Source organism: Cynara cardunculus (assembly GCF_001531365.2).
Source record: "Cynara cardunculus var. scolymus isolate 2C chromosome LG 2, CcrdV1, whole genome shotgun sequence".
NCBI classification, from domain to species: domain Eukaryota; kingdom Viridiplantae; phylum Streptophyta; class Magnoliopsida; order Asterales; family Asteraceae; genus Cynara; species Cynara cardunculus.
The window spans coordinates 15,001,384-15,024,169 of NC_037529.1; the positions used below are offsets into that span (position 1 = coordinate 15,001,384).

General features: G+C 36.7%; 4 protein-coding genes across 8 annotated transcripts; 1 reads left to right on the top strand and 3 right to left on the bottom strand.

The window, feature by feature from the left end:
- The first annotated feature begins 868 nt into the window (after positions 1-868).
- LOC112505786 lies at positions 869-5,988 on the top strand. Of its 4 annotated transcripts, XM_025109774.1 has the most exons (13): positions 869-962; positions 1,385-1,501; positions 1,952-2,041; positions 2,116-2,217; positions 2,299-2,382; positions 2,547-2,665; positions 2,828-2,929; positions 3,017-3,133; positions 3,420-3,488; positions 3,576-3,642; positions 4,245-4,388; positions 4,576-4,662; positions 5,825-5,988. In XM_025109774.1, exons 1-13 carry the CDS (start codon positions 948-950, stop codon positions 5,924-5,926), a joined length of 1,215 nt encoding a protein of 404 aa, XP_024965542.1. In that variant the 5' UTR covers positions 869-947; the 3' UTR covers positions 5,927-5,988. The 4 variants fall into 4 exon arrangements, with proteins under 4 accessions (XP_024965542.1, XP_024965541.1, XP_024965543.1 ...); XM_025109773.1 differs by lacking the exon at positions 869-962 and having other exon boundaries at positions 1,339-1,501; XM_025109775.1 differs by lacking the exon at positions 869-962 and having other exon boundaries at positions 1,339-1,501; positions 1,982-2,041.
- LOC112505787 (epoxide hydrolase 1) lies at positions 5,978-10,818 on the bottom strand. 2 transcript variants are annotated; one of them, XM_025109777.1, is made up of 13 exons: positions 10,560-10,818; positions 10,433-10,487; positions 10,292-10,347; positions 9,328-9,428; positions 8,851-8,920; positions 8,653-8,722; positions 8,311-8,367; positions 8,122-8,189; positions 7,952-8,032; positions 7,450-7,527; positions 7,173-7,328; positions 6,846-6,998; positions 5,978-6,278 (listed from the first exon to the last, which is right to left on the bottom strand). In XM_025109777.1, exons 1-13 carry the CDS (start codon positions 10,737-10,739, stop codon positions 6,195-6,197), a joined length of 1,209 nt encoding a protein of 402 aa, XP_024965545.1. In that variant the 5' UTR covers positions 10,740-10,818; the 3' UTR covers positions 5,978-6,194. The 2 variants fall into 2 exon arrangements, with proteins under 2 accessions (XP_024965545.1, XP_024965546.1); XM_025109778.1 differs by lacking the exons at positions 10,292-10,347; positions 10,433-10,487; positions 10,560-10,818 and adding an exon at positions 9,678-9,752 and having other exon boundaries at positions 6,029-6,278.
- Positions 10,819-13,244: 2,426 nt separating this feature from the next.
- On the bottom strand, positions 13,245-14,235 carry LOC112506805 (photosystem I reaction center subunit XI, chloroplastic). Its single transcript, XM_025111086.1, has 2 exons — positions 14,041-14,235; positions 13,245-13,885 (listed from the first exon to the last, which is right to left on the bottom strand). The coding sequence occupies exons 1-2, from the start codon at positions 14,203-14,205 to the stop codon at positions 13,394-13,396; spliced, it is 657 nt and encodes a 218-aa protein (XP_024966854.1). The 5' UTR covers positions 14,206-14,235; the 3' UTR covers positions 13,245-13,393.
- A 691-nt stretch (positions 14,236-14,926) lies between these two features.
- On the bottom strand, positions 14,927-21,536 carry LOC112506804 (TPR repeat-containing protein ZIP4). Its single transcript, XM_025111085.1, has 5 exons — positions 20,224-21,536; positions 19,559-19,748; positions 19,391-19,423; positions 16,194-16,814; positions 14,927-15,691 (listed from the first exon to the last, which is right to left on the bottom strand). The coding sequence occupies exons 1-5, from the start codon at positions 21,534-21,536 to the stop codon at positions 15,029-15,031; spliced, it is 2,820 nt and encodes a 939-aa protein (XP_024966853.1). The 3' UTR covers positions 14,927-15,028.
- Between the last annotated feature and the right edge of the window lie 1,250 nt (positions 21,537-22,786).

The window sequence follows — 22,786 nt, forward strand, 5'->3', positions numbered from 1 at the left end:
TCAGATCTGACGATTGTAAATCTAATCCAAGGGTTGAAAATTGGTCTTACGGGTCTCACGAAAAACCATTGGTCTCACATGATCCTAAGTCTATATATATATATATATATATATATATATATATATATATAACAACATTAGATATTAAAATAAATACTAGAAGGAAACTCGCACAATATAGCGAGATACATCTCGATTTTAGTGTTCCGTTTTCTTTTTTTGTCTTAGTTGATGTTATAACACGGTTTTATGTGGTTTTGAGAAAGAGATAATGTTTTTATTTTTGAATAAAATATAAATATAAATATATTATAAAAAATATTGATATTAATATCAAACTAACTATTTAAAATTTCTCTTTTTTTTGTATTTCCTTAATTTATTTTTTTTGGTTTAATAATATAATTTTTTATAAAGATAATAATTAAATATTTTGTTAGAATATTTTAATTATATTTTTGTTTTTTATATTTAAAATGAAATGTTTATCATCTATTTGATTATATTTATTTGAAGTTAGTTACACGGATTCAAACATGAAGCTTTAATAAGTTGCATTTACGGACAATTTATTTGTAATCTTGAATTTTAAGTAATATGAATAAATAAAAAATATTTTATGTATAAAAAATAATTTTAAAGAGTTTTTATCAAATACTTTATAATATAGTACGGATAAACAAGAAAATAGAGGGAGAGAGGTGGTGGCGCAGGTAACGTAGGATTCGAAGCTGAGGGTGTATTAAATTTTGCCGGTAAAATCGCACTTATTTTTCGCAATTGTACGCAAAGGTGCTCTCTTCTGCTCACCTTCCACTTCCCCTGTTTTTGTCCACTTGAAAAGTCAACATTCTCCATCTTTCTTTCTATATATACATTTACAAGATTCTGCATATTATTTCTTCAACTCTCAATTCATTCCATCTTCTTTCAACAGCTGTGATTATATGAAGAACACTTCTGTAAGTTGCTCTCTCTCTCTCTCTCTCTCTCTCTCCCTTATACATATGTATGTATATATATATATATATATATATATATGTATGTATGTATGTATATAATCTGGGATTGAATTTGAAGTACCATCCACTGCTTGTTTTCTTGATATATATATATATATATATGTATGTATATAATCTAGGATTGTGTTTACAGTTTTCTATCACACACAACAAACAGTGTTTTTTGACATTTTCATCCCAACTGTGCTTTGGGTCTGTTCTGCAAGATGCCCCACCTCTTTGCTAGGCCAAAGCTGTAGGGACCTTTGTGGTTTGTTATGGACCATGATTTGATCCCTTTGTTCAGGCTCAAAATGCAATTGTTTTGGATAAAAGTGATGAATTTTGAGTTTAATCCACTTGAATCTCTTATGTATCATCAGGTTGATTTGCCTATCAAGAGGCATAAATCATTACTTTGTAGCCGTCTTTTCGGTGCTATATTGGTCTCCGCGGCTTTCTTTATATCAAGTGCAATCATCGTTGTAGATCATAAGAAGGTACACATATATTTACTTTCAAATCTCTTACCATAAGTTGTTCCTTACTAGAAGGTCATGGGTTTGAGTTACATAAACAGTAAACAGTTTCAAGATTTGTGAAACTCCTTTGAATCTCTCTCTAAAAGAGCTCTTATAGAGAGAGGAGAGGTTCCTACGAATATACAGGTTTGATGATCTGGAACTCCAGAAAACAGTCTTACAAGAATCCTCTTTCATGATCCTTCATCATCAATGTATGTATGTATGTATGTATGTATAGATAGATCCATATAGGGATTTACTGAAAGAGCCGCTCTACTCTTTTGGGGTAGAGGCCTGTATACATCTCACCCCACCCCCCCCCCCCCCCCCCAAAAAAAGACCCTATTCTTGAGTGGGATTTACTGGGTCAGTTTGATTTGGTTTGGTTTTGATTGATACTCATTCGGTATCCCTTGATTTGATAAGTTCCAACACTTACGGGGCATCTTGGTCCAGAGGTTTCCGGAACTACAAAACTCTGATGCTATGCAAGCTGATCCAACAAATATATGCGAGGTTTGGCACTTCCATCTGACTGATCTTTAAGTTTCTTGATCCATAAATTCATCTTTTACAATGGTTTCTTAAAGAATCAATGCAGTCTGGATGGAAGTGAGGCTTTGCCAAAAGGCATTGTGGTCAAAACATCTGATCTAGAGATGCGGCCATTATGGGGACCTCGTAAGAAGAGGGTCTGTACCACTTCCTTTCTCTCTAATGCTCTTCTCCAAGTATTTTGACGTATAACTAACTAGTTATATATCGCTTACCAGAAGAACCCCAAATCACCAATGAGCTTGTTGGCTATGGCAGTTGGGAAGAAGCAAAAAGCAAATGTGAATGAAATGATTAAGAAGGTGATTGATCAAATTTTCTATTCTAATCATAACATTCTTAAGAAAAAGACGGTTCTCTTGGAAAATTGTCTCCTACTGGTTCACCTAGTAGACCCTACGTACCATGTTTCTTAAATATGTATGTAACTTAACCTCTAAGGTGAATCACTTGTGTTCAAACTCAGTTCCCATCGGACGATTTTGTGATTATGCTCTTCCATTATGATGGGAATGTGGACGAGTGGAAGGATCTAGAGTGGAGTAGTCGTGCCATACATCTTTCGGCTATTAGTCAAACAAAGTGGTAAATTTCTCCACTTTCAACTTATTTACTGTCATGTCATTTGTAGAACATACAGATTGGGGTAGAGGACACTCTGCGTAATCCCACTCCCTAGACCCCATCTCCAGGTTTGGTTTGTAAACATCAGATGTAATTATCAGTTCTTATCTATGGACGGGTCAGGTGGTTTGCTAAGAGGTTCTTGCACCCAGATGTTGTATCGGAGTACGCTTACATTTTCCTTTGGGACGAAGATCTTGGTGTCCAAAATTTTGATGCCAGAAGGTTATTCATCTTTCTTGGACTTCTTTTCCTGAAAACCAACAGCAAATAGCAAACAAATGTGAGTTTTTGGCAATTTTGTTGATGCAGATACGTATCGATCATTAGAAATGAAGGACTTCATATATCACAGCCTGCACTTGATCCTGATAAATCAGAGGTGCATCACGAAATGACAACACGAGAAAAAGGATCAACTTTACACAGGTATATATACAGTTGATCTTGAAGCACATTTGACTTTAAATGTCAAATTTTGCACTTTAAAGATTGAAATATTATTCATATGTGACGAGTATCGGATCACCCTTCTTCAGCTGGTGGTACGCGTTATGACCCTTCACGTAATTTTCAAGATTTACTCAATTTTAAGTAATTCTTGTAGGTATATATGAAGTTCAAAACTATTACTTTCGACCTGAAAGGTCAAATCTGTCAACTTATCAGTATGTATTTGAGCATGTTTTGACTGTTTCCAATTCTGTGCCAACAGAAGAATCGAAAGAATGAGTCGCTCCAAAAAGAAATGCTACAGAAACAGTACGGATCCTCCGTGCACTGGGTAAGACTGTAATAGATGCATCTGTTTATCTTAGAATCAGATTTTAGCTTCTTTTTCATTTCTGGAACATTTTGGTGTGCAATTTAGGTGGGTCGAAATGATGGCTCCTGTATTCTCAAAAGAAGCATGGCGTTGCGTGTGGTATATGATTCAGGTAACCAAATACACATACACATACACATAATCAGTTTCTTGAGGACTTAAAATCATTGTATTTGCAATGAGCCTGTTACACTTGACCAAACAGAAGATGAACTATTTTATAGGACTTGCGTTTATAAGACCAAACAATTGTGTGTCCTGTATAAACGTGTTACAATAAGTTGATAGGACCCTTTTTGGTATCCTAACAAGTTCTTTTAAGATACTTTTGAAATAAAGCATCCTATTAGTTAGTCTCTTAATATGATATTATTCGAAAAATGTTGTCTTATATAAACAAGTTGTTCTATACAAAGATGTGCTCATTCCTCGAAAGTGTCCTATAAAAAAGCTAAGAGGATCCATTATTTCAAATGTGTCCTAAAATACTTGTTAGGATGCCCACATAAGTCCTAACATGCTATTGTATAACCTTCATATATGATGCACAATTGTTTGGTTCTATAAACTTAAGTTCTATAAAGTAGTCTATTATGACACCTATATATATTTGGCCTCCTATAAAACCGGTTTTGTTGTAAGAACCATAATATTATGGGGTTTTGATTTCCACAATGATTTGAGTAATAATAACATAATTGAGATTTGCAACAGAACGACTTGATTCATGCGTGGGGATTGGACATGCAACTGGGGTACTGTGCACAGGGTAACCGAACACAATATATTGGGATAGTTGACTCCGAGTATGTTGTTCACTATGGTCTTCCTACACTCGGGGGTTCGCCACAAAATAAGGTGTTCTATTATTACCAGTTTTCGAATAGTCAATCATGATGTAACATGATGATGGTTGACTTATTCATGCACATGGCTTGATTATGATCAACAATGAGCATGAATGAAGAAAGAACAATAATAAGGATATATTGATAGCAGCATGTTAACATGTGGATTGATGAATGCTTATGAATTATTTATGCAGACAAACACTGAATCATCAATAGAGGAGTCTTCTTCTTTACAGGATAAAGTCTCGTTGGAATCCAATCACACAGATATTAGAGCTGAGGTAACTTTTGCATCTTCACTTCATATTCTATTATTCTTAATCCTCCACAAGCATAAAACTTAGGGTGATATGTGTCCAAAGATACATAGGTACCTGATTTGGAGATTTTAAAAGATAAAAGATTGATTGGGTTTGAAAGAAATAGGTTTATTTTACAAGAAATAGTCAAAAGTATGGTGGTTCCTTTTTATTCCACGTTTAGGGTTTTTGCCTATGTAGAATGCACAATACGATTGATTTGTATCACGACAAACTTTTCAAAACATGTCGGTTTTTATGACTACAACCTTTTTATATGAGCACTTTTTTAACATGATATGTTGATGACGACAAACTCTTGAAAGCTTGTTTATATTGTATGATAGCAAATGGCATGTTGAGTTAGTAAGATGTACTTTTCTATGGTTATTAACGGTAATGTGAAACAGAATGTCACATAACATGCTAACTTAGACCATCTCCAATGCGGAAACCAAATCCAACACCAAATAACTCAATGGGGACACCAAATTTGGTGTAATGAATAGTAACACACCAAATTTGGTGTAACACTATCCATTTACACCAAATTTTCCACCAGTTGAATAAGATAAAGAGGAATATACCTCGAATCTTACATTTTGGTATAAGATCTGGTGTTACCTGTTGGAGTAGATTTATTGTTTACACCAACTTTTATGGCTCTGCTGTAGGATTTGGTGTTTACACATTGGAGTAGATTTATGTTTACACCAAATTTTTATGGATTTGGTGTTACCCATTGGAGATGCCTTAGCAGGCAGTTTTGGAGTTGGATAACCTAGTATCATAAAAATATAAGGTTTGTACCAATAGAAATATTCAACTTGAGAATAGTTATTTGACTTCAAGAGCAAATAGACTGTGTACATCCTACCTTCCAAAATATATTGGGTATGTTTTTTTTTGGTTTGGTTTATGAAATGGACTAATTTTCAACTTCAAAGTTGATGTAAGCATTTCAAAAGTGGAAGGAAAAATAGATGAATGCTATGAAGTTTTAACTACTTCAATCAAAACAAAAAACTATAGGTGGTAATTTGAAAGAAAACATATATATTCTGAGTACATGCTTGACCTGTAAAATCAAAAGTGCATCTTTAAGTTGATGGACTCAAAATAAATGTTGTTTCTGATTTGGCAGGTCCGAAAACAGTCCCTTAACGAACTAGAACAATTCAAGAGAAGATGGCGAAAAGCAGTTCAAGAAGATGGCTGTTGGGTTGATCCATACAAGCAGCAGTGACACAAACTAACACTATATATTACTCATAGAATGATCTTTGCATCAAGAAACGGCACAGAAAATCCTTTTTCTTCGATTACTTTAAAATTACAATCATTTAACAAATATACATGTTCTCTTCAAATTCATATGTATTTGATAACAATAATTAATCACATATATATACCATCTTCTTGTTTCAAAATTATGCCTGCTTTGCTGAAGGAGATACGAGGAAAAGACATATGGGTTCATCGACACATTCAGATACAGAACTGTGAGAAAGGCATCAGATTCGAACCTTTCTGCCAACCAGTCCAGCAATAATGTTTCCTAATTCTTCACCACAGTCCTCCTGTACATGATGCCCTGCCTGCAAAGCAAATGTTGCCAGAAATTATTTGGTTTCAGAAAAATCTCAAGCGCTATTCTTTGGTTATGTTTTTCCTGTACTTGCTATTTGTATTGTTGTAGCATACTCTTATTTAAAATATGTATCTCTATCTTTCTGATTTTATTGATGTTGCTCTCTCTTATCTAGTTTTTTTATTTTTTTAGCATATTTGTTTTTCTCCCATCACACACATTTCACTAGCCGGGGGTTGTCATAGAAACAACCTCTCTACTCTTTAAGGTAGAGGTGAGGTATGCGTACATCTTAACCCCCCCCCCCCCCCCCAAAAAAAAAAAAAAAAAAAAAAAAACAAGAAAAAGATCCCACCTCCAGCTGAGATGTATTGGGCTCGTTTGGTTTGGTTTAGAAATCTCAAGGGCTATTCTCTGGAGAAGTGGTTAGGTCTGTGTACATCCCAACCAACCCCCCCCCAAAAAAAAGCCCACCCCTGAGTGGAATATATTGGGTTAGTTTGGTTTGGTTTGAAATCTCAAGTGCTGTGAACAAATTTGATAAAGGTTCAGTTCTCATAACAACTGCTAATACCATGGGAAGTTCAACTAGCCGATGTTTTGCAGCCTTGCAGAAATCTTCAACTCCATCAAAGTCTAGCCAGCGGTCTCTTTGTCCCCAGCATATTGATGTTTTAACTTTCCAATCATCATCCATGAGGATCTTTCTCATTTCTTCAACATAGTTCTGTCCATAATCATCGTGTCAAAGAAATGAATGATATCCCAAAAGCATTTGTTAAGAGATTATGTTTGCTCAATGAATGTGTTGGTTTCCTCACTGTTTAGAAAAGGAACAGATTATGCAACCAAAAAACAACAATAATAAAAACAGCAAACCTGACAAAGAACAATACAGCACCTTAAGTTCCTTCTTCATGGCTCGACTAATTGCATTTAGAGCAAAGCCAGAGGAACCAGATGTAAGATATGGTCTCCTATACACCATAGCATCGTCTTCTTTCATTTTGTAAGGTCCACAGCTTGTCAAGGTTTTATCGCTGGCCCTAAGAGGATCCTGGTTGGAAGGAAATTAAGTTTATCAAAGTACAACCATTCAAGAATGAATCATTAAATCTTCTATGGATAATTTAATACAAACATAAAGTGAAATTTACATGTGTTTATGTGTAATATACCTGTGAGAATATTTCACCCAACAAAAAATTGCTGAATATGGACAATGTTGATGGCAGGTTTGCATGCTTGGCTGTTAGCTTTAGTCATTAAACCAAAATTCATAAGCAATGTTAGGTTTTGATGACTTTGAGTGTTTAGCCAACAATCCAAAAAATAGTTCAATTTACAATTTAGAAAGAATTTAAAGACACGTTTTCTTGATGCTACATTAACGTATTTATCCTGTCTTTAAAAAGGCAAGTGTGATTAGGAGCATCAACTTCCTTGATGCTAGATCTGAAACAGAACTTTTTCTCGGACAGAGAAAATGTGAAGTCTCACTCTGTTTCGGCACACCATATATGAAGTATTATACTATGTATAACGTAGTCAGAAAATTTGCTCTGCTAATTCCTGATATAGTTCCTATTTCAATAGGGATTCTCCATTTTTAGAATTGCTTCAGTAGAAATATATGCAAAAACTACATTAATTGTATAGGGAAAGTTGGAAAGTGCGTACAGGAGGATTAAGCAGTATGAGATCATTCAACTTCTCCTGATGATTGTTTGCATATTTAACAACAATGGGCGCAAAATATCCCTGCAAGGTTAAAAACGCAGGTTTTCAATTGTCATCTGCTAGATGTCATGGCGATAGATCAAGGAGTTGAAGTGGATACATGGATATACCTGAACAACAAGTGAAACCTTATTGACACCAAGCTCATCAATAACAGATTCCAGAGCTGACACGAATTCTGCTTACCACAACAATACAGCAATGTGAAATGTTATATGCTCTTTATGTCTCTGAAATTAAATTGCCAAACAGGAATCAAAATAAAGCCATCAGTTCGTTTTGCCTGGAGGAGTAATTACCATCTAAGGTATAATCAAATCCATATTTGGGTTGGGGCTTATCTGAATATCCAAAGCCTGCAAGAAGAAAAAAGATAGCATCAAGAACATGGACACATAAGTAAGTTCAGCTTGAAACTTTACCAAAAAAACATTGTCAATTTAACATATATCCCAAATTTTGATTGTTTCAATTTCCGTAGGATGAAGTAATTTCTGCCATTATAAACTATGCATTCCTCAAAAGAAAATTGTTATAGGCGACAGTGAATTCATCTCATTTTCACCCGAACGTATTTATATGAAATAAGAATTGCATGCACAAATAAAGAAACGAAGTTTTTACAAGATGTAATGACTCACCTAACCAATCAAAAGCGATAGCATGATAATCCTTGGATAGCAGTGGCAATACCTTGCGATATGAATAAGCCTAAAAGCACCAGATGAATATATATTATCTACCTGAAATCTGATTGGACAACAGAAAAGTAGTTTTCCTGATGCATTAAAAAGACTTGTGGCCCTTCTATCTAATTTTAAAACCGCAAATAAACTCACCTGTGAAGGAAATCCATGAATTAATATAACTGAAGGTTTATCAGCATTTCCACTTTCTACGCAAAACCATCTAGTGCAAAAATTATATATAGAGAGCATGTTTCAATCGGTAAGCCCTGCAAATAGTCCACCTTCAATTACTGCATTACAAGCACCTACCCCACTTGCTTTCAGTCCTCCATCCTATGAAAATTGCAAGGTTTGACTCGACTTGAAGTTCATTAAAAATGTTTGATTTGAATCATATGTAGGAAATGCTCATGCCCTTCAACAATGACAAAATAGAAATTATCTTATGCACCAAAAGCATTGGCATCAATAATCTGCAATGATGACAATGGACAAATAGGTACTCTTAACTTGGATTTTTTTCAATAAAATAAAATGTTGTAATTTTCATTGAACTCAAAATGAAAATTGTTGCAATTTTCATTGGATGGAGGGATTACTCATAAAGAATAATACTTCAGAGAGTACCTGAAGACATCTGTGGAGGCTTGAGAATTGCCACCCATTGTAAGACCAAAAATTGGATCCTTGGCTTTTTCACCATTGCCATAAACAGGATGTGCTTTCATCTGAAGATAAAAATTGTTAAAAGAACATTCAAAACAGTTTCAAAATCCAACAGATGAAAGTTGGAGGGATGAAAAGATTGACGACATGTATGCTTTGGATTAAAAGTTATCTTACACATCCTTTTGATTTGTTATTGTTAGCATATGTTATTGTACATACTTTAGGGACTAATTTTCATTATTACAAAGTTTAGATAAGTATATATTTTCATCTTTCCTTTTACAGTAGTTCTCTTCAATTAATATTACCGGAGAAGATTTCTTCTCCATGGCCTCTATCGCTTGATTAATTGCTTCTACTGAATCCATAGTTCATAACAGTTACAGCAAAGGCAGAAACTGAAAGAAATGTAATAGACAAATGAACAACAAGATCGATGTGAAACATCTTGCAGGAGAAAACCATAAGAAGAAAATAAAAATTCGGTATGAAATTGCTTAAACCCTAGCAAGCTAACTTCTCTGCCTGATAAAAAAAACTTGATGCGGCAAAAACTGTAAAGCTAATATATTTCGCTACAAAAGATAGACTGAAAATGGACACCAAAAATTCACATGTTTCTCGTTTTGGATTGCCACAAACTCTATTTTGTGTCAGATTATAAGTGACTTAATTCAATACATATTCAGTACAGTATCATTCAACGGAGAATAGGTTTAAGAATTAGCTAACAAGATCAGTAACAGTTCAAGTTTGACACCTAAAGGCACCATCATTCATTATCTTTTTCCCATCATTTTGGTCAGACTTCCTTGTAAATCAAACCAAAATGCAGATTTTATATTGAATAACTTACGATGTTGATTAGGGTTTCAACTTTTTGACAATATAACAAACACCATATTTCTCTGTAGAAACTTACAAATTTTCCTTTCTTAAACCATTCATCAGCTGGATTCGGTCCATCCGAATATTTCCCTGTTCAAAATAAATACTAATTAATCAAATCTGCATTTCAACGCTTTAGTAACACAAGTCTACGCAGGGAGAAGCAAATCCAAACCTCCGCTGAAAGAGAAGCCATCTCCAGCCGAAACAGGCGCATCCAACAAATAACCCTAATTGAACACATTCATCGATTTCAATAAAAATAAAAAAAGAAAAGAATAGAAAGCAGAAACAAAACATACATCATCAGCATCATCATTGATGGATTGGCATGTGAAGGCAATCGATCTCCTTGTTGTTTGGAGGAGGATGCGATCCTTGAGGAAGCTGTGGCGGAGCGTAGGCGGAGATTTTGTGAGGAAGGGAGGAGTGTAGGAGGATTGAAGTTGAAGAGAAGAAGAGAAGTGAAGGATGGCAGCCATTTGGATGGATTTGGCGCGAGTGGGAAAGGAAGACCAGAGAAGATGGAAATGGAAATGGAAATGAAAATGGAAATGGCAGTTGGCCGTTGTGTTCGACTACGAGTCGTTAAATAAAGATAGGGCCTCTTTGGTTCTCATTCTTCACAATTTTACACATTTTTATTAATTTATATAATTTATTAAATTATAATAAAAAATTTATAATAAAATATATTATCAAAAAAAATTCATCAAATAGATTAAAATAATACTAAAATAAAAAATTTATGTAGTTTATAATTTTTATTAAATAAATTATATTAATCAACCAAAATATAAAAACTGTATAAAAATAATATATACTAATGACAGTAAAAAAAAAGTTTAAAAACATAAGATATAATAAATAAAATGAAAAGAATTAATAAGATATAAAAAGGGATACATATTTGATGTTTAGAAGAGAATTCGGTTTGGTTTTATAGTTATATAGGTAAAATATAAGTATGTTCCAACATGTTCCATGAGATGAGGTGGAATATGTTATTGTCTGTTTCATATAAAAGTCATGTCAAACATGAAACGGTGATTTTTGTTATGTTTTGTTTTATCCTCTCTAATGTACCAAATGCACCCTTATGTTGTGTTCTCGAAACCTTTTTTACGAAGAAGATGGGAGAAAATTTAAAAAAAAAAACTATGTTCTCAAAACTTTATAGGAGATAAATTAATAATATTGTTTCTTTCCAGGATTTCCTTCCACGAAAATGAAAGGAAATGAGAGGAAAGAAAGGAAATTAAAAAATTTTAAAAAATTATTAAAATTACAAAACTACCCAATCTTTCATATTAAATGATATATTTTTAAGGGGTGTATTAGTAAAAACGATATTTTTTCCTTTTTTTTTTCTCCTCTTCAAGGACACGAGAAATTGCTTTTTCTTCCTTTTTTTTCTTTCGAGAATACAAATAAAAAAAAATCTTGTCAAGATCGAGAATACAACATAATGTAATTATTATCTAATTTTTGTTCCAATTCATTATTATCATTTTAGCTCATGGTTTTATGAAAAATAGTAAATAAAAGTGGAAGTTAAGATGATGTGTAATTCGTAAGTAAATAACTTTTAAAAATGGTAAAACAAATGGATTGAATAACAGATTAAAATAAATAGCCATGTTAAACACGATCAGTCTAAAATAACAAGTAAGTTTGAATAAAATTTAGAATCAATATGAATCATTTTAAAAATAAATTCATTCATTTTGTACGTTATGTTTTAAAAGAGTAATTTGGATTGATATTTATCGGCCAAGTTAGCGGACGCATAAATTTCAACGACGGCCACATATATATGAATAGTACTTCTGTCAGTGACATTCAATTTTTAGACACATAAATTATACATCTTTTAGTTAGGTTGTTTGGCGGTTGCTGAATGGTTTAGTGCAGAATGGTTAAGTGGTCAGAATGGTTAAGTGTTAAGTGAAATAATGTTGTTTGGTAACTGTTCTCTGAATGACAACAAATTACCATTTTAACCCTCGAGACAAAGGAGTTCCATTCTAATCAAACTAAGGTTATCCAATTCACAAAAGAGTCCATACAACATAAAAGCACATAATTGGTACTGGACTACTACAGACCAGCCCCTCTAACCTAGCCAAGAATCGAAATTTGTAGCAAACAGGTGTGCATTTGCCTTCAATTTTACAAACACTGTTTCAGAAATGCATCTGCTGCTGTCCAATTTCACTTTTTTGCTAAATCCAAACATGAAATGCTTTACACAATGGCAAGGTAACAAGGGTTTCTACAAGATAGCAACCAAGAAGTGAATAGAACCAAGGTAGCAACATGAAGCGAAGGGAAGCGATGAAATACCTGAAACAGATGGAGGGAAGCAGTAGGGGCGGCGACCGGAAGATGACCACCTGGAAGACGGCGACCGGAGCTGACCACCGGAAGACGACCACCTGGAAGATGACCACCGGAAGACGGCGACCGGAGCTGACCACCGGAAGACGACCACCTGGAAGATGACCACCGGAAGACAGCGACCGGAGCTGACCACCGGAAGACGACCACCTGGAAGATGACCACCGGAAGACAACCAACCAAGAGTTGACCGGAAGAGCGACGATCTGGGGTGGGGGGGGAAGACAGCGAATGGAAGACTGACGATGGGGGGATGCGATGTGAAGAACGGCTGGTGAGAGGGCAGAGTTGGAAAAATGAACATCTGAATTGTTTAGTAAAGCCCTAGGTACAAAATGGTTAAGAGGTTAATGTAACCATTAAGAGGTTTGTTTTTTTTGCCAAACAGTCTTTACCTCTGACCGATTAAGAGGTTGGCTCTTAATGGTGACAAACAAACGGCCCCTAAATGACAACTTTACCCATACTTAATTTATTAACAGTAGATTTGATAATTTAGTTGTTTATTTTGGAAATTGAACATTTATTTTGAAACGAATACAAATAAAAATGTGAACATTTATTATAGAAATTCACCGGTAAGATCGTTATTTTAACATGATAGCATTTGATTTAAGAGAAAATTCAAATATATAAAACATCATAAACAATATCTTTCAAAAGATCATCCCATTAATTTACAACTTCCCATATTTAGCAATCATACCTCTTCTAAAAGAGGCCTTAAATTAAGATCTCACTTAACATAGTAAGGAAGGTCAAGTACATAGAGGAGGAAATAAGCCCATGTGACCCCAGAGATCCCACCAAAAAAGAACCCGCCGGTGAACTTGGCCCAACCATCCGCCGTTTGAAGTTGGTCCGGTTCCTTCTTCCTCCCGGTCAAGGTTAATGATGGTGCAATCGATGGCTCACCCTCTTTAAACGATGCCATCCCATACATTGTCAAGCAAATGCTTAGGATCACCACCAATCCACCAGCGGCTAGCGATCCAGCTGCACCCGCATACTCTGTGTTTCTCAATGGACCTGCTTTCACAAATGGGCCCACTAGAAAGAACCCGTGAGCTAGACCGACCTCGATACCACGTAGCAGCGGGTTCACCGCGGTACGGTATCCAGGAAGGTTTGAAAGATACCAGGCAATCAATGGGCTTGATGTCACCGGAGTCTCGAGGCTTCCGATGAACGGGTCACCATTGATGGGCTGAACCACTTGGTAAGTGGGCTGCATAGTACATACAATGATACAATTCCAAATCAGAATTACTTTTTTACCCATTGTCATTCATGTTTAGTCATTATTAAAGGGCACTTTTGTTAATTGTTAAAGAAGATGCATTAAGAATGACAAAGTATTAAGAAAAATGAAAGAAGAAAAACCTTATCACTTTGAACGGCCTTGATGGTGAAGGAAGATTTGGCAGAGGAAGGCAGGAGTCTAAATGGTATACCAGAAATGCCCTTGGGGGTAACAAGTCCTCTAGTAAAAGAAGTTGCAAGACTTCCCTTGAGGTGGCTAGCCATGGTTGAGGGTGCTGTGGCCATTTTGGTCAATTCCACTTGTCTTCCTCCACAACTCTGGCCAAATCAAATGGTTATAGCAGGCCCAGGGGAGACACACAGTGACTTGGCAAACTCGATATCTTTTACTCATAAATCTGTGGTTCTCCCAAAGATGCTCTCGTACACTTGTAAGCTTGTTATTGGCTAGCATGTGTTTGGATAGATTTTCCACTTATCCATAATATTTGGGATTGGCTAATGTATTTATTTTATTTTTTAAAAATTAAATTTATACTCGTTTATATATGTTCCTAAAAGTAGAATATTATTTTGACATGTAGATATAAAAAACTAATAATTAAATATTCAAATATCTTTTACTAATATATATATCTGAAAATTATTTGTGGACCAAAAGACTTCTAACCAGAAGGGTGGTATCCGATTGGTTTGAGCTTGGTTCCAAAGGTCAAAAGTACCAGAAGGTCTTAGGTTCAAATCCAAGGAGGAATAAACATCACCTTGTGGCCACGGAGGTTCAAATGCGGTGACTCTAGGCTATCTACAAAGCAGGTGGTCGCCCTGTAATTAGTCAGCTCGCATAGCGGGTTGGATATCCAGGTTAATAATAAATAAATAAAAAACCTTGGTCCATCACAAAGGCATACTTACCAAGGAGACAGACAGAAACTGAATCAATCAACCACCAGCATCAGGATACTCATATATGTGGATCTAGAGATACTACATTCTTTACTTATGCAAGATTTGTATCCTATTTATATTAGTCATTCACCAACTTAGAGATCATCTCTTCTATTTCATATGATTCATCTTTTAAAAAGCTTGATTTAAAAGAATACCTCTAGCTTCCAGTAATGAGATGGCCTTGAGCCTCGACTTTCTTTTCGACCCCAGAAACAAAGTCCTCCATACAAGACTTATATGTGTCCATGCCCGCAACCCTGCCCGCCAATTCCAAACCCATATCCATCCACTTCTTTGCTTCCACCACCTGCCCCAGCCTCACTKGCAGAGCTGCCCGATTCCATGCTGTCATGGCAAGCCATTTCCCTTCCTCAACCGGATACTCCCCTGCCTTCAACCCCACCATAATCCTGTATGCTTTCTTGTACATTCCATACACCCCATCATCACTATCATCATCTGTATTCCCTTTGTGAATACCAATGATCGTAATTAGTTTCCTGAGAATGAGAGCCACAGTCTGATATTCTGGTGATGAAGAAGAAAGGAGTGAAGAGATACAAGTATTCAGACAAAACATAGCTACTTCTGTATTTGGTCGTAGTCCTTCTGATGCATTAAGACCGATCTGAAGGAGGTGATCAGGTTTGCAATATTTGGAGTTGGCGTAGTTCTTTATCAACACAAGTTGCTTTGATTCTGTGTCATTTAGTCTTGTGTATAAATCATATGCACTCAATGTGTATATAAAGTAGAAATGGGGTTCAATCATGGTGTTCTCATCATCTGGATGGGTTTTTGTAGATCCAGACATTAGTATCTGCATCAAAGTAGAGAAACTATTAGGGGTATTTAGCTCAATGACCTGTAAGATTTTACAGAACAGACTGTTTTGAACCAAGGGCAGGTCAGATGAAGGTCATCAGCACACGTTTACCACGGTAAAGCCCAGCCTCCCTGGAGGTTAAGGGTTCAAACGAACCTCACCATATATAAATATTATATGCTTCAAAAAGAAATTAGAAGGTCTTTCTCCTAATTGAAAACTCGTTTAAGGTCATTTATCCAAAGGACCCGAAATGATTAATCAAGTTTATGCTTTATAAGATTTGAAACACAGTTAGTAGAGTTATTTAGGATAATAGTCTTCTGACATATTTTTTATGAATGCATGACCTTTTGACAGATTTTGCAGCATTATTGTATTAGGTTCTTCTGTAAAAAGTTAGTAGTATTCTTAAATCTGTCAGAAGATCATATGTTAGAAAAAAGAAATATTGTCAGAAGGTTATTTTCTTAAATAACCCACAATCTTTTAGTACCTTTCCGGCTCTTTCTAGCAACTCAATGGTTTGTTTAACTTCATTGTCCAGCAACGGATTCTTACTCAGCTTCTCACCGGCTAACATGGCAGACACGGCTAATATCAGTGACTTGCATACCATCGAATCGTTTCCCTCCATTTGTCCGTCAATTGTAACACTATAATATTCTGCACACATTCTGAAAAGTTCCCCACACACTTGATAGTTCTTTTCCTGGCCGCTTTTCAATCCAATATTCCACAGGTTCAAAGCAAACCAGTTTCGTTCCCTTATTCCAACCTCACCTGTCCCAAAAAACCGGTCAGGTCCAAGATCAGAGATACGAGCATGGGCTCTTTTCATGTATTTAAGGACTTCGGTCTCATTTCGAGGTTCTTGAATGAGAATTGTGATAAGGGTTCGGAAAACTATGACTTCTGTTGTTGGCATTGGTTTCCCCAAGGGAAAGAAGGTTAAAAGACTGGATAATGAGTCAATTGCAACAGGAAGAGCACGGCAAGCAATAGCTTCATGGGCTGATAGTGAGAGGAATTCTGGGGTGAAGTCAATGCAGGTTGGCATTGCTTGTACTTGAGTAATAGCTCCATTATGATCATTGTTTTGCAAATAGATCTTGAACTGCAGAATTTTGAAGAAAACCGTTTATAAAACTATACCAAGAGATAACTGAAGCATTTCATGATAGATAACAAGCTCAAATATACTATCTAGTTCATGAATATTTCAGTTGACACATGGATAAAGAAAATTGTTTCACTGTTACCCAAATACATTAAGGTAGTGTTTGATATGTAGACATAAGTGGACGGGACTAAACAAGACAGAACTGGACGGGACAGGACTGACATAACAGGAGTATGTATGTCTGGTGTTTGGTAAGACTAGGGGGCTGTTTGTTTCCCTCTTAATGGTGACATTAAGAGGGCACCTCTGAATCGGTCAGAGGTGAGACATGTTTGGCAAAAAAATAAAAGCCTCTTAATGGTTACTCAAAGCTCTTAACCATTTTGAGGTTGAATCCATGCTAAACCATTCAGATTATTAATTTGACCTCTATACCCTTCCACACCTACCGCCCCATTCTCTCCTTCTCTACTCTTCCACATCGGCCTACCACAGGAAATGCTACATCATCGTCTCCAAGGGAAAATCAGCCGGTGACCTCCATCTTCCACATCTCCATCGCCGGTGACCTCCATCGCCGGTGACCTCCATCGCCGGTGACCTCCATCGCCCGGTGACATCCATCGCCCACGCCTCTGTTTTCGGTGACGGTGACGCGCAGAAGCTTCTCGACGCTCCATCAGGTAATGTCTCCGGTCSTACTTATTCGTKKRGTYGCCGGTTGCTGGTCGCCRGTCGGTAGTCGCCGGTCGCCGGTGACCTCTAATCAGATTATTTGTTTTCCCTATTTACATTTCTCGAAGCTATTATCACTTTTACATCAAGTATTTAGATCAACTATTTAGATGGTGACCTCTAATCAGATTGTTTATACGGCCGATTGTTTGATCTGTGGGGTTTGAAGATTGCTTTTCTTATNGGGGTTTGAAGATTGCTTTTCTTATCTGTGGGGTTTGAAGATTGCTTTTCTTATCTGTGGGGTTTGGTTGGATTAATGTTACGTTTGTTTGGATTAATATGAAATATGTAGTTATTTTTGTAAAATTATTGTTTCATTCAGATATCAGCCAAACAGCTTTATTTCATTCAGTACTAAATCATTCAGAGGGTTAAAATGGTAATTTTACTGTCATTCAGAGAACAGTTACCAAACAACATTATTTCATTCTGACCCTCTTAACCATTCTGACCCTCTTAACCATTCTGACCTCTTAACTATTCTGCATAAATCATTCAGCAACTGCCAAACAGCCCCTAGGACTGGACGGGACAGAACTAGACAAGCTACCCCCAAAAGTTATTTGATGATTTAAATATTATATAATAGTTATAATTAATACAAATAAAGTAAATAATTAAAGAATTTAATTTATAAATATTTGTATGTAATTTTCATATTTGTACCAAATTTTAATAAAATTTTTGATATAATTGATGGTAGTAGTGGTGGTGGTGGAGGTGGTTTTGGTTATAGTGGAGGTGGTGGTGGTGTCCGACGGTAGTAGTGGCAATGGGCGGTGGTGGTCAGTGGCCGACGGTAGTAGTGACAACGGGCGATGGTGGTCGGTGGCCGACGGTAGTAATGGCAACGGACGATGGTGGTCGGTGGCCGACAGTGGTTATGGAGGTAGAGGCAGTAGTGCTTGGTGGTCTACGGTGGTTATAGAGGACATGAAGATGGTAGATTGTGGTGGCGGTTGACAACAGTAGAGGAGGTAGTTGTGGTTGATGTAGTGAAGATAGTGGTGGTGGTGGTGGAGGTGAGGTGGCAATGAATGGTGGTGGCCGATGGTGGTCGTGGAGGAGGTTGTTGCAGTAGAGAAGGAGTTGAAGGTGGCGAACAGCGGTAGTGGTGGTGGCAATGGACGGTGGTGGTCGGTGGTCGACTATGGTAGAGGTGGCAATGGACTTGGTGGACGGTGGTTGTGGAGGCGGCGGAGGATATGTTGTGTGGAAGAGGAGGTGGAGGTGGAGGTGGCCGCCGGTGACCGCCGGTAGTGGTGGCGGCGGCCGAAACTAGCGGTGATGACCATTAAAACAAATATCATATTAAGGTTATATATCAAACTGGGGTAGATTAGTAATACTTTAGTTTATGTCTCATTCTTATCCAATCTTGTTCCACCTATTTTGGTGAAACAAGAAAAAACCTCTTTTGTCTCATGTTGTCCCACCTTGTCCCAATTCTTGTCCCATTCCCATGTCGCGCCAAACGTGGGACAGAAGTGAGTTCTTGTTCAGTGAGTTTTGTCCCGTCCCGTCCCATGTACCAAAGGCAGAATTCCTTTTAGTAAATAGAAGAAAACTGAATACTGCCATCAGTTGACTAAAGTATTATTGTGGACCTATCCAAGAATCAATCAATTTATTTGTAAGGATGATAAACAGGTGATTTTAACTTTGAAACTTATTAAAATTTCTTGCAGTTATCATGTTATGGGACAGAGGGAGTATGACATTTGAATATGTGTTTGGAATCTTCTAACAAGAAAGAATCTCTTCAGGGAATCAAAATTTGCACATCTTTAATTCATTATTTCGTATGCCTTCCTTCAAAGCAAAACACATACCTTCAGGAAAGCACAAGCAATGTTCGGTTCCAGCTGCAATTATGAAATTACAGAAAATCAAAATCAAGGAAAGATTATCAAGCCATCAAGCACGTTTCCTTCTTATTTTAAGATATTGACAAAATCTTCATGCTACAAGAGAAGGTTATTGCAGTGAATTCAGTGTACCTTAGCAGCCTCATCAATGTATTCTTGAGCTCTATCCAGCTGGGAGAGGCCTAGGTGACATAGACACAGTACTCTAAAGCCCTTTGCTCGATTAGATCTGTTCTCGATGTCGTGAGGGACATAAAGTAGAGACTTCTCAAACATTTCTGCACTGACCACGTAATCCTTAGAACGAAAATGATCTGCCGCACTGCAGTAATATTTGTCATTGAAACTATATAAGATTTTCATTAACAGTAACATGTTGCTTTGCGCAGCAACTTGTCCAACTCAACAAGCACACAACATGCTTTGGATAGGGTGCTATGGTAAGAATTGCAAACATGAAAAGTGAATGCTATTTAATATAATTCCAACATAGACATAGCAAAACTACCCACCTTGTATATGAAAAAAGATATTAGACACTATTATGCTTCGCTTCTTTGTATGCAATGGCATGCAAATGAATACAGCTACACAAATGCAGCAGGCAATCTAGCCATAATCTACAAAACGTGGGTTTACTGTCTACATCATTTCAAAACTTAATAATGAAATGAGGGTTCATTAGCTGTCTTTGTGCCAAGAAGTTCGACCGTGAATCCACTGGACTTGCACAGACCTAGAGGACCGGCACTGTCAACTTGTTTCTCAACGAGCACAAGTAAGAAACAGTGACTTACCAGTTCCAGAGAAGAGCATGCATGACGGATCTCTCGTTTGCAGCCAGCTCTCCAGCAAAAAGAGCAACAACCTTGTCACTGGATACAAACTCAGCAACCACTTTAGCCCTCACTCTACTTCCCTCTCTGTTCACACAGTCACCAACTACTCTCTGAACCAACCTATTTGCTGCGCCAGCACTGATGTGGCACCTCCCTAGAAGTCCCAGAAACACCCCCATTGCTGTCTCTGCCCCAGGGGTGCCCACTGCCTGCAAGTATGACTCCATCGCTGATATCCAAACTCCCTCTGGAATCCCCTTATTTACCACCATTCTCTTTAGCTCCTTCTCTGCCTCCCCGTACCTTCCTAACCCTAACCAGGCCTTCATCGCTAACACACTCGAGGTCGGATGATCTTCCCCTTTCTCACCGTCTCTTAAAACTTTCACACACTTCAGAACGCTCTCAAATTCATCTCTCTGCAAATGTGATGCTGCCATGAATCTAAGCGTCTTCAGCCTTAATTCCTTTAAGGCTAGAGTCTCCTCTGTCTTTTTCACATTTCTTAACCCCTTCTCACACAATTCCAAAGCCTCAGTCATCAGCTTCAACGCCTCGTTTACACAAGAGACTTCGTTTTTTGACAAAGCCAATTTTCCAAAATTCATATATTGGTTCACTAAAGCCATATAGTTCTCTGCAATTCCAAACAGTACTCTTTTCGACCTATTTAGTAAATTAATCGCTAGATTTTTATCCGAAACCTCCCAGGCTGTCTTTGATCTCGCGATATTTAAATCAAGAAGCAGCCTACGCTCTTCACGATCGGATACATTCGTAATCTCGATTTTTGACGTCAGATCTGTCGCCTTCTCGAAGCAATTGCTAGCGAGATCGTACTGACTGAGATCATGCCAGATTGTACCTGTTTTATAAAAAAACGAAGCGCACTTGAAGTAAGGAGAAGGTACACCGGACACGTCAACGGCGAGGAAGAGAAGATCAGCCGAGACTTGACGCAGTTTGGCGTGTTCCTCAGTAACCTTAGACGATGATGATCGGATGCAGTTGGAGAGATCAACGCATGCGTTCCATAAACGGTAACTCAGCTTCCATATCTGGAGCTTGACAGAGTTCTGGAACGGTGCGAGTGACATTAGTTGAGTCAGTCCCTGGCGGAGGTTAGCGTGGAGAGACTCCGGCAAAGGAGATTTCGGTGAATGGCGTTCGATTTCCGTTGTAAATGCTTCTAGTTTGCAAAATAGATCAGATATCGGATCCTGTGACTGTGTCGACCGGAGATCCGGTGAAGAGATCTCGGCGATTCTCATTTTTGGCGGCAATATTACTCGCAAGTTTTGAAGGGGAATAGTTTATAAAGAAAACTTTCTATGCTTGATGCATGCCCAAATATTAAGTTCTATTTTCATTTGTACTAATGGAATGAATTTGTATAGGATTTTGAAATTCCCATAAAAATCCTTCAAAATTAAACACACCAATAATTTCAAATTCATTTTAATTCAAATCTGTTTATATCTAAATCCCTCAAAAACAATCTTGCAAACTAAACGGACCCTAAAAAAAATTTACTTTTAGAAACACATGCAACATTAGAGAGAGTGAGAGATTTAGGAGTTTTTTTGTTTAGACAAGGGAATGAACCTAGGAATGACTGAGAATGAAAATAGGAGTCAATATTGCATTGATGTTGTTTGATTAATACCGGAAAAATCATTATCATAAATGTTATTTGGATATTTATGATATGTAATAATTGATCGTTTTGTAGCACTGTACTACCATTTTTATAACATCAACCAATTGAATTATCATTTAAATACAACTTCAAAAATGCAGTACAAAATATGTTCCATCCAACTTCAAAAATACAATATAATTCGTTGTTTCATCCAACTTCAAAATACAATAAAAATCGATGTTTTTTTTGTTGGTTTTGATATGTAATGACTTACATAGAATGTGCTTGTAAAAGGGGTTGAATATACACAAAACAAATTTTCAGTTTTAGTTTTATATTTTGTATTAAAACAAAGAATCACATATTTGTTGCAGAAGCTAGGAAGGTAAGGCATATGATCCTAAACAATCTGACTGGTATAGATTTGTTAACACTTAAAGAGTGAGAGAAAAAGGCACTCTCTCATATTTGAAGGACGAAGATAGTTTTTTAAATGTTGACGGCGATGTTGCCTAAAAAACTATCACATAGAAGTTTTAGAAAATATGTCGAAGGAACAGTAAAGAAAATATGGTACTAATTAAATAGTGTTTTAGAACTTACTTTGGCTGACATATAAGTGTTGGACAAGTTTGTGAGTCAAACTTGTTGAACAAGTTTGCACTCCAAAATACGGCTTGCTAGTAGTAATATTTGTTAGACTACTATTTGACTTTTATCTTGTATTGATCTTCTTTCGGTTATATGAAAAACTGTTGATCCTCTCTCTCAGTGATTTGATGATAATCCTTTTTTCCTTTCGATGTATTTTTGTGTTTCTGTACTTTCGGTTCCAGCRATCAATACACTGAGCTTGTTCAGTGATCGCTGAAGAACTCG

What these genes read in the sequence shown, in the direction of transcription:
- LOC112505786 (XM_025109773.1), top strand. Translation starts at nt 1,340, where the DNA reads ATGAATTTTGAGTTTAATCCACTTGAATCTCTTATGTATCATCAGGTT. An exon ending in TGAATGAAATGATTAAGAAG is followed by an intron (nt 2,383 to 2,546) that starts GTGATTGATCAA and finishes GTTCAAACTCAG; the next exon opens with TTCCCATCGGACGATTTTGT. An exon ending in GCGTGTGGTATATGATTCAG is followed by an intron (nt 3,643 to 4,244) that starts GTAACCAAATAC and finishes GATTTGCAACAG; the next exon opens with AACGACTTGATTCATGCGTG.
- LOC112505787 (XM_025109777.1), bottom strand. Translation starts at nt 10,739, where the DNA reads ATGGCTGCCATCCTTCACTTCTCTTCTTCTCTTCAACTTCAATCCTCC. An exon ending in TGGCTTCTCTTTCAGCGGAG is followed by an intron (nt 10,348 to 10,432) that starts GTTTGGATTTGC and finishes TATTTTGAACAG; the next exon opens with GGAAATATTCGGATGGACCG. An exon ending in GGCTAGTTGAACTTCCCATG is followed by an intron (nt 6,279 to 6,845) that starts GTATTAGCAGTT and finishes TTTGCTTTGCAG; the next exon opens with GCAGGGCATCATGTACAGGA.
- LOC112506805 (XM_025111086.1), bottom strand. Translation starts at nt 14,205, where the DNA reads ATGGCCACAGCACCCTCAACCATGGCTAGCCACCTCAAGGGAAGTCTT. An exon ending in AGGCCGTTCAAAGTGATAAG is followed by an intron (nt 13,886 to 14,040) that starts GTTTTTCTTCTT and finishes TGTACTATGCAG; the next exon opens with CCCACTTACCAAGTGGTTCA.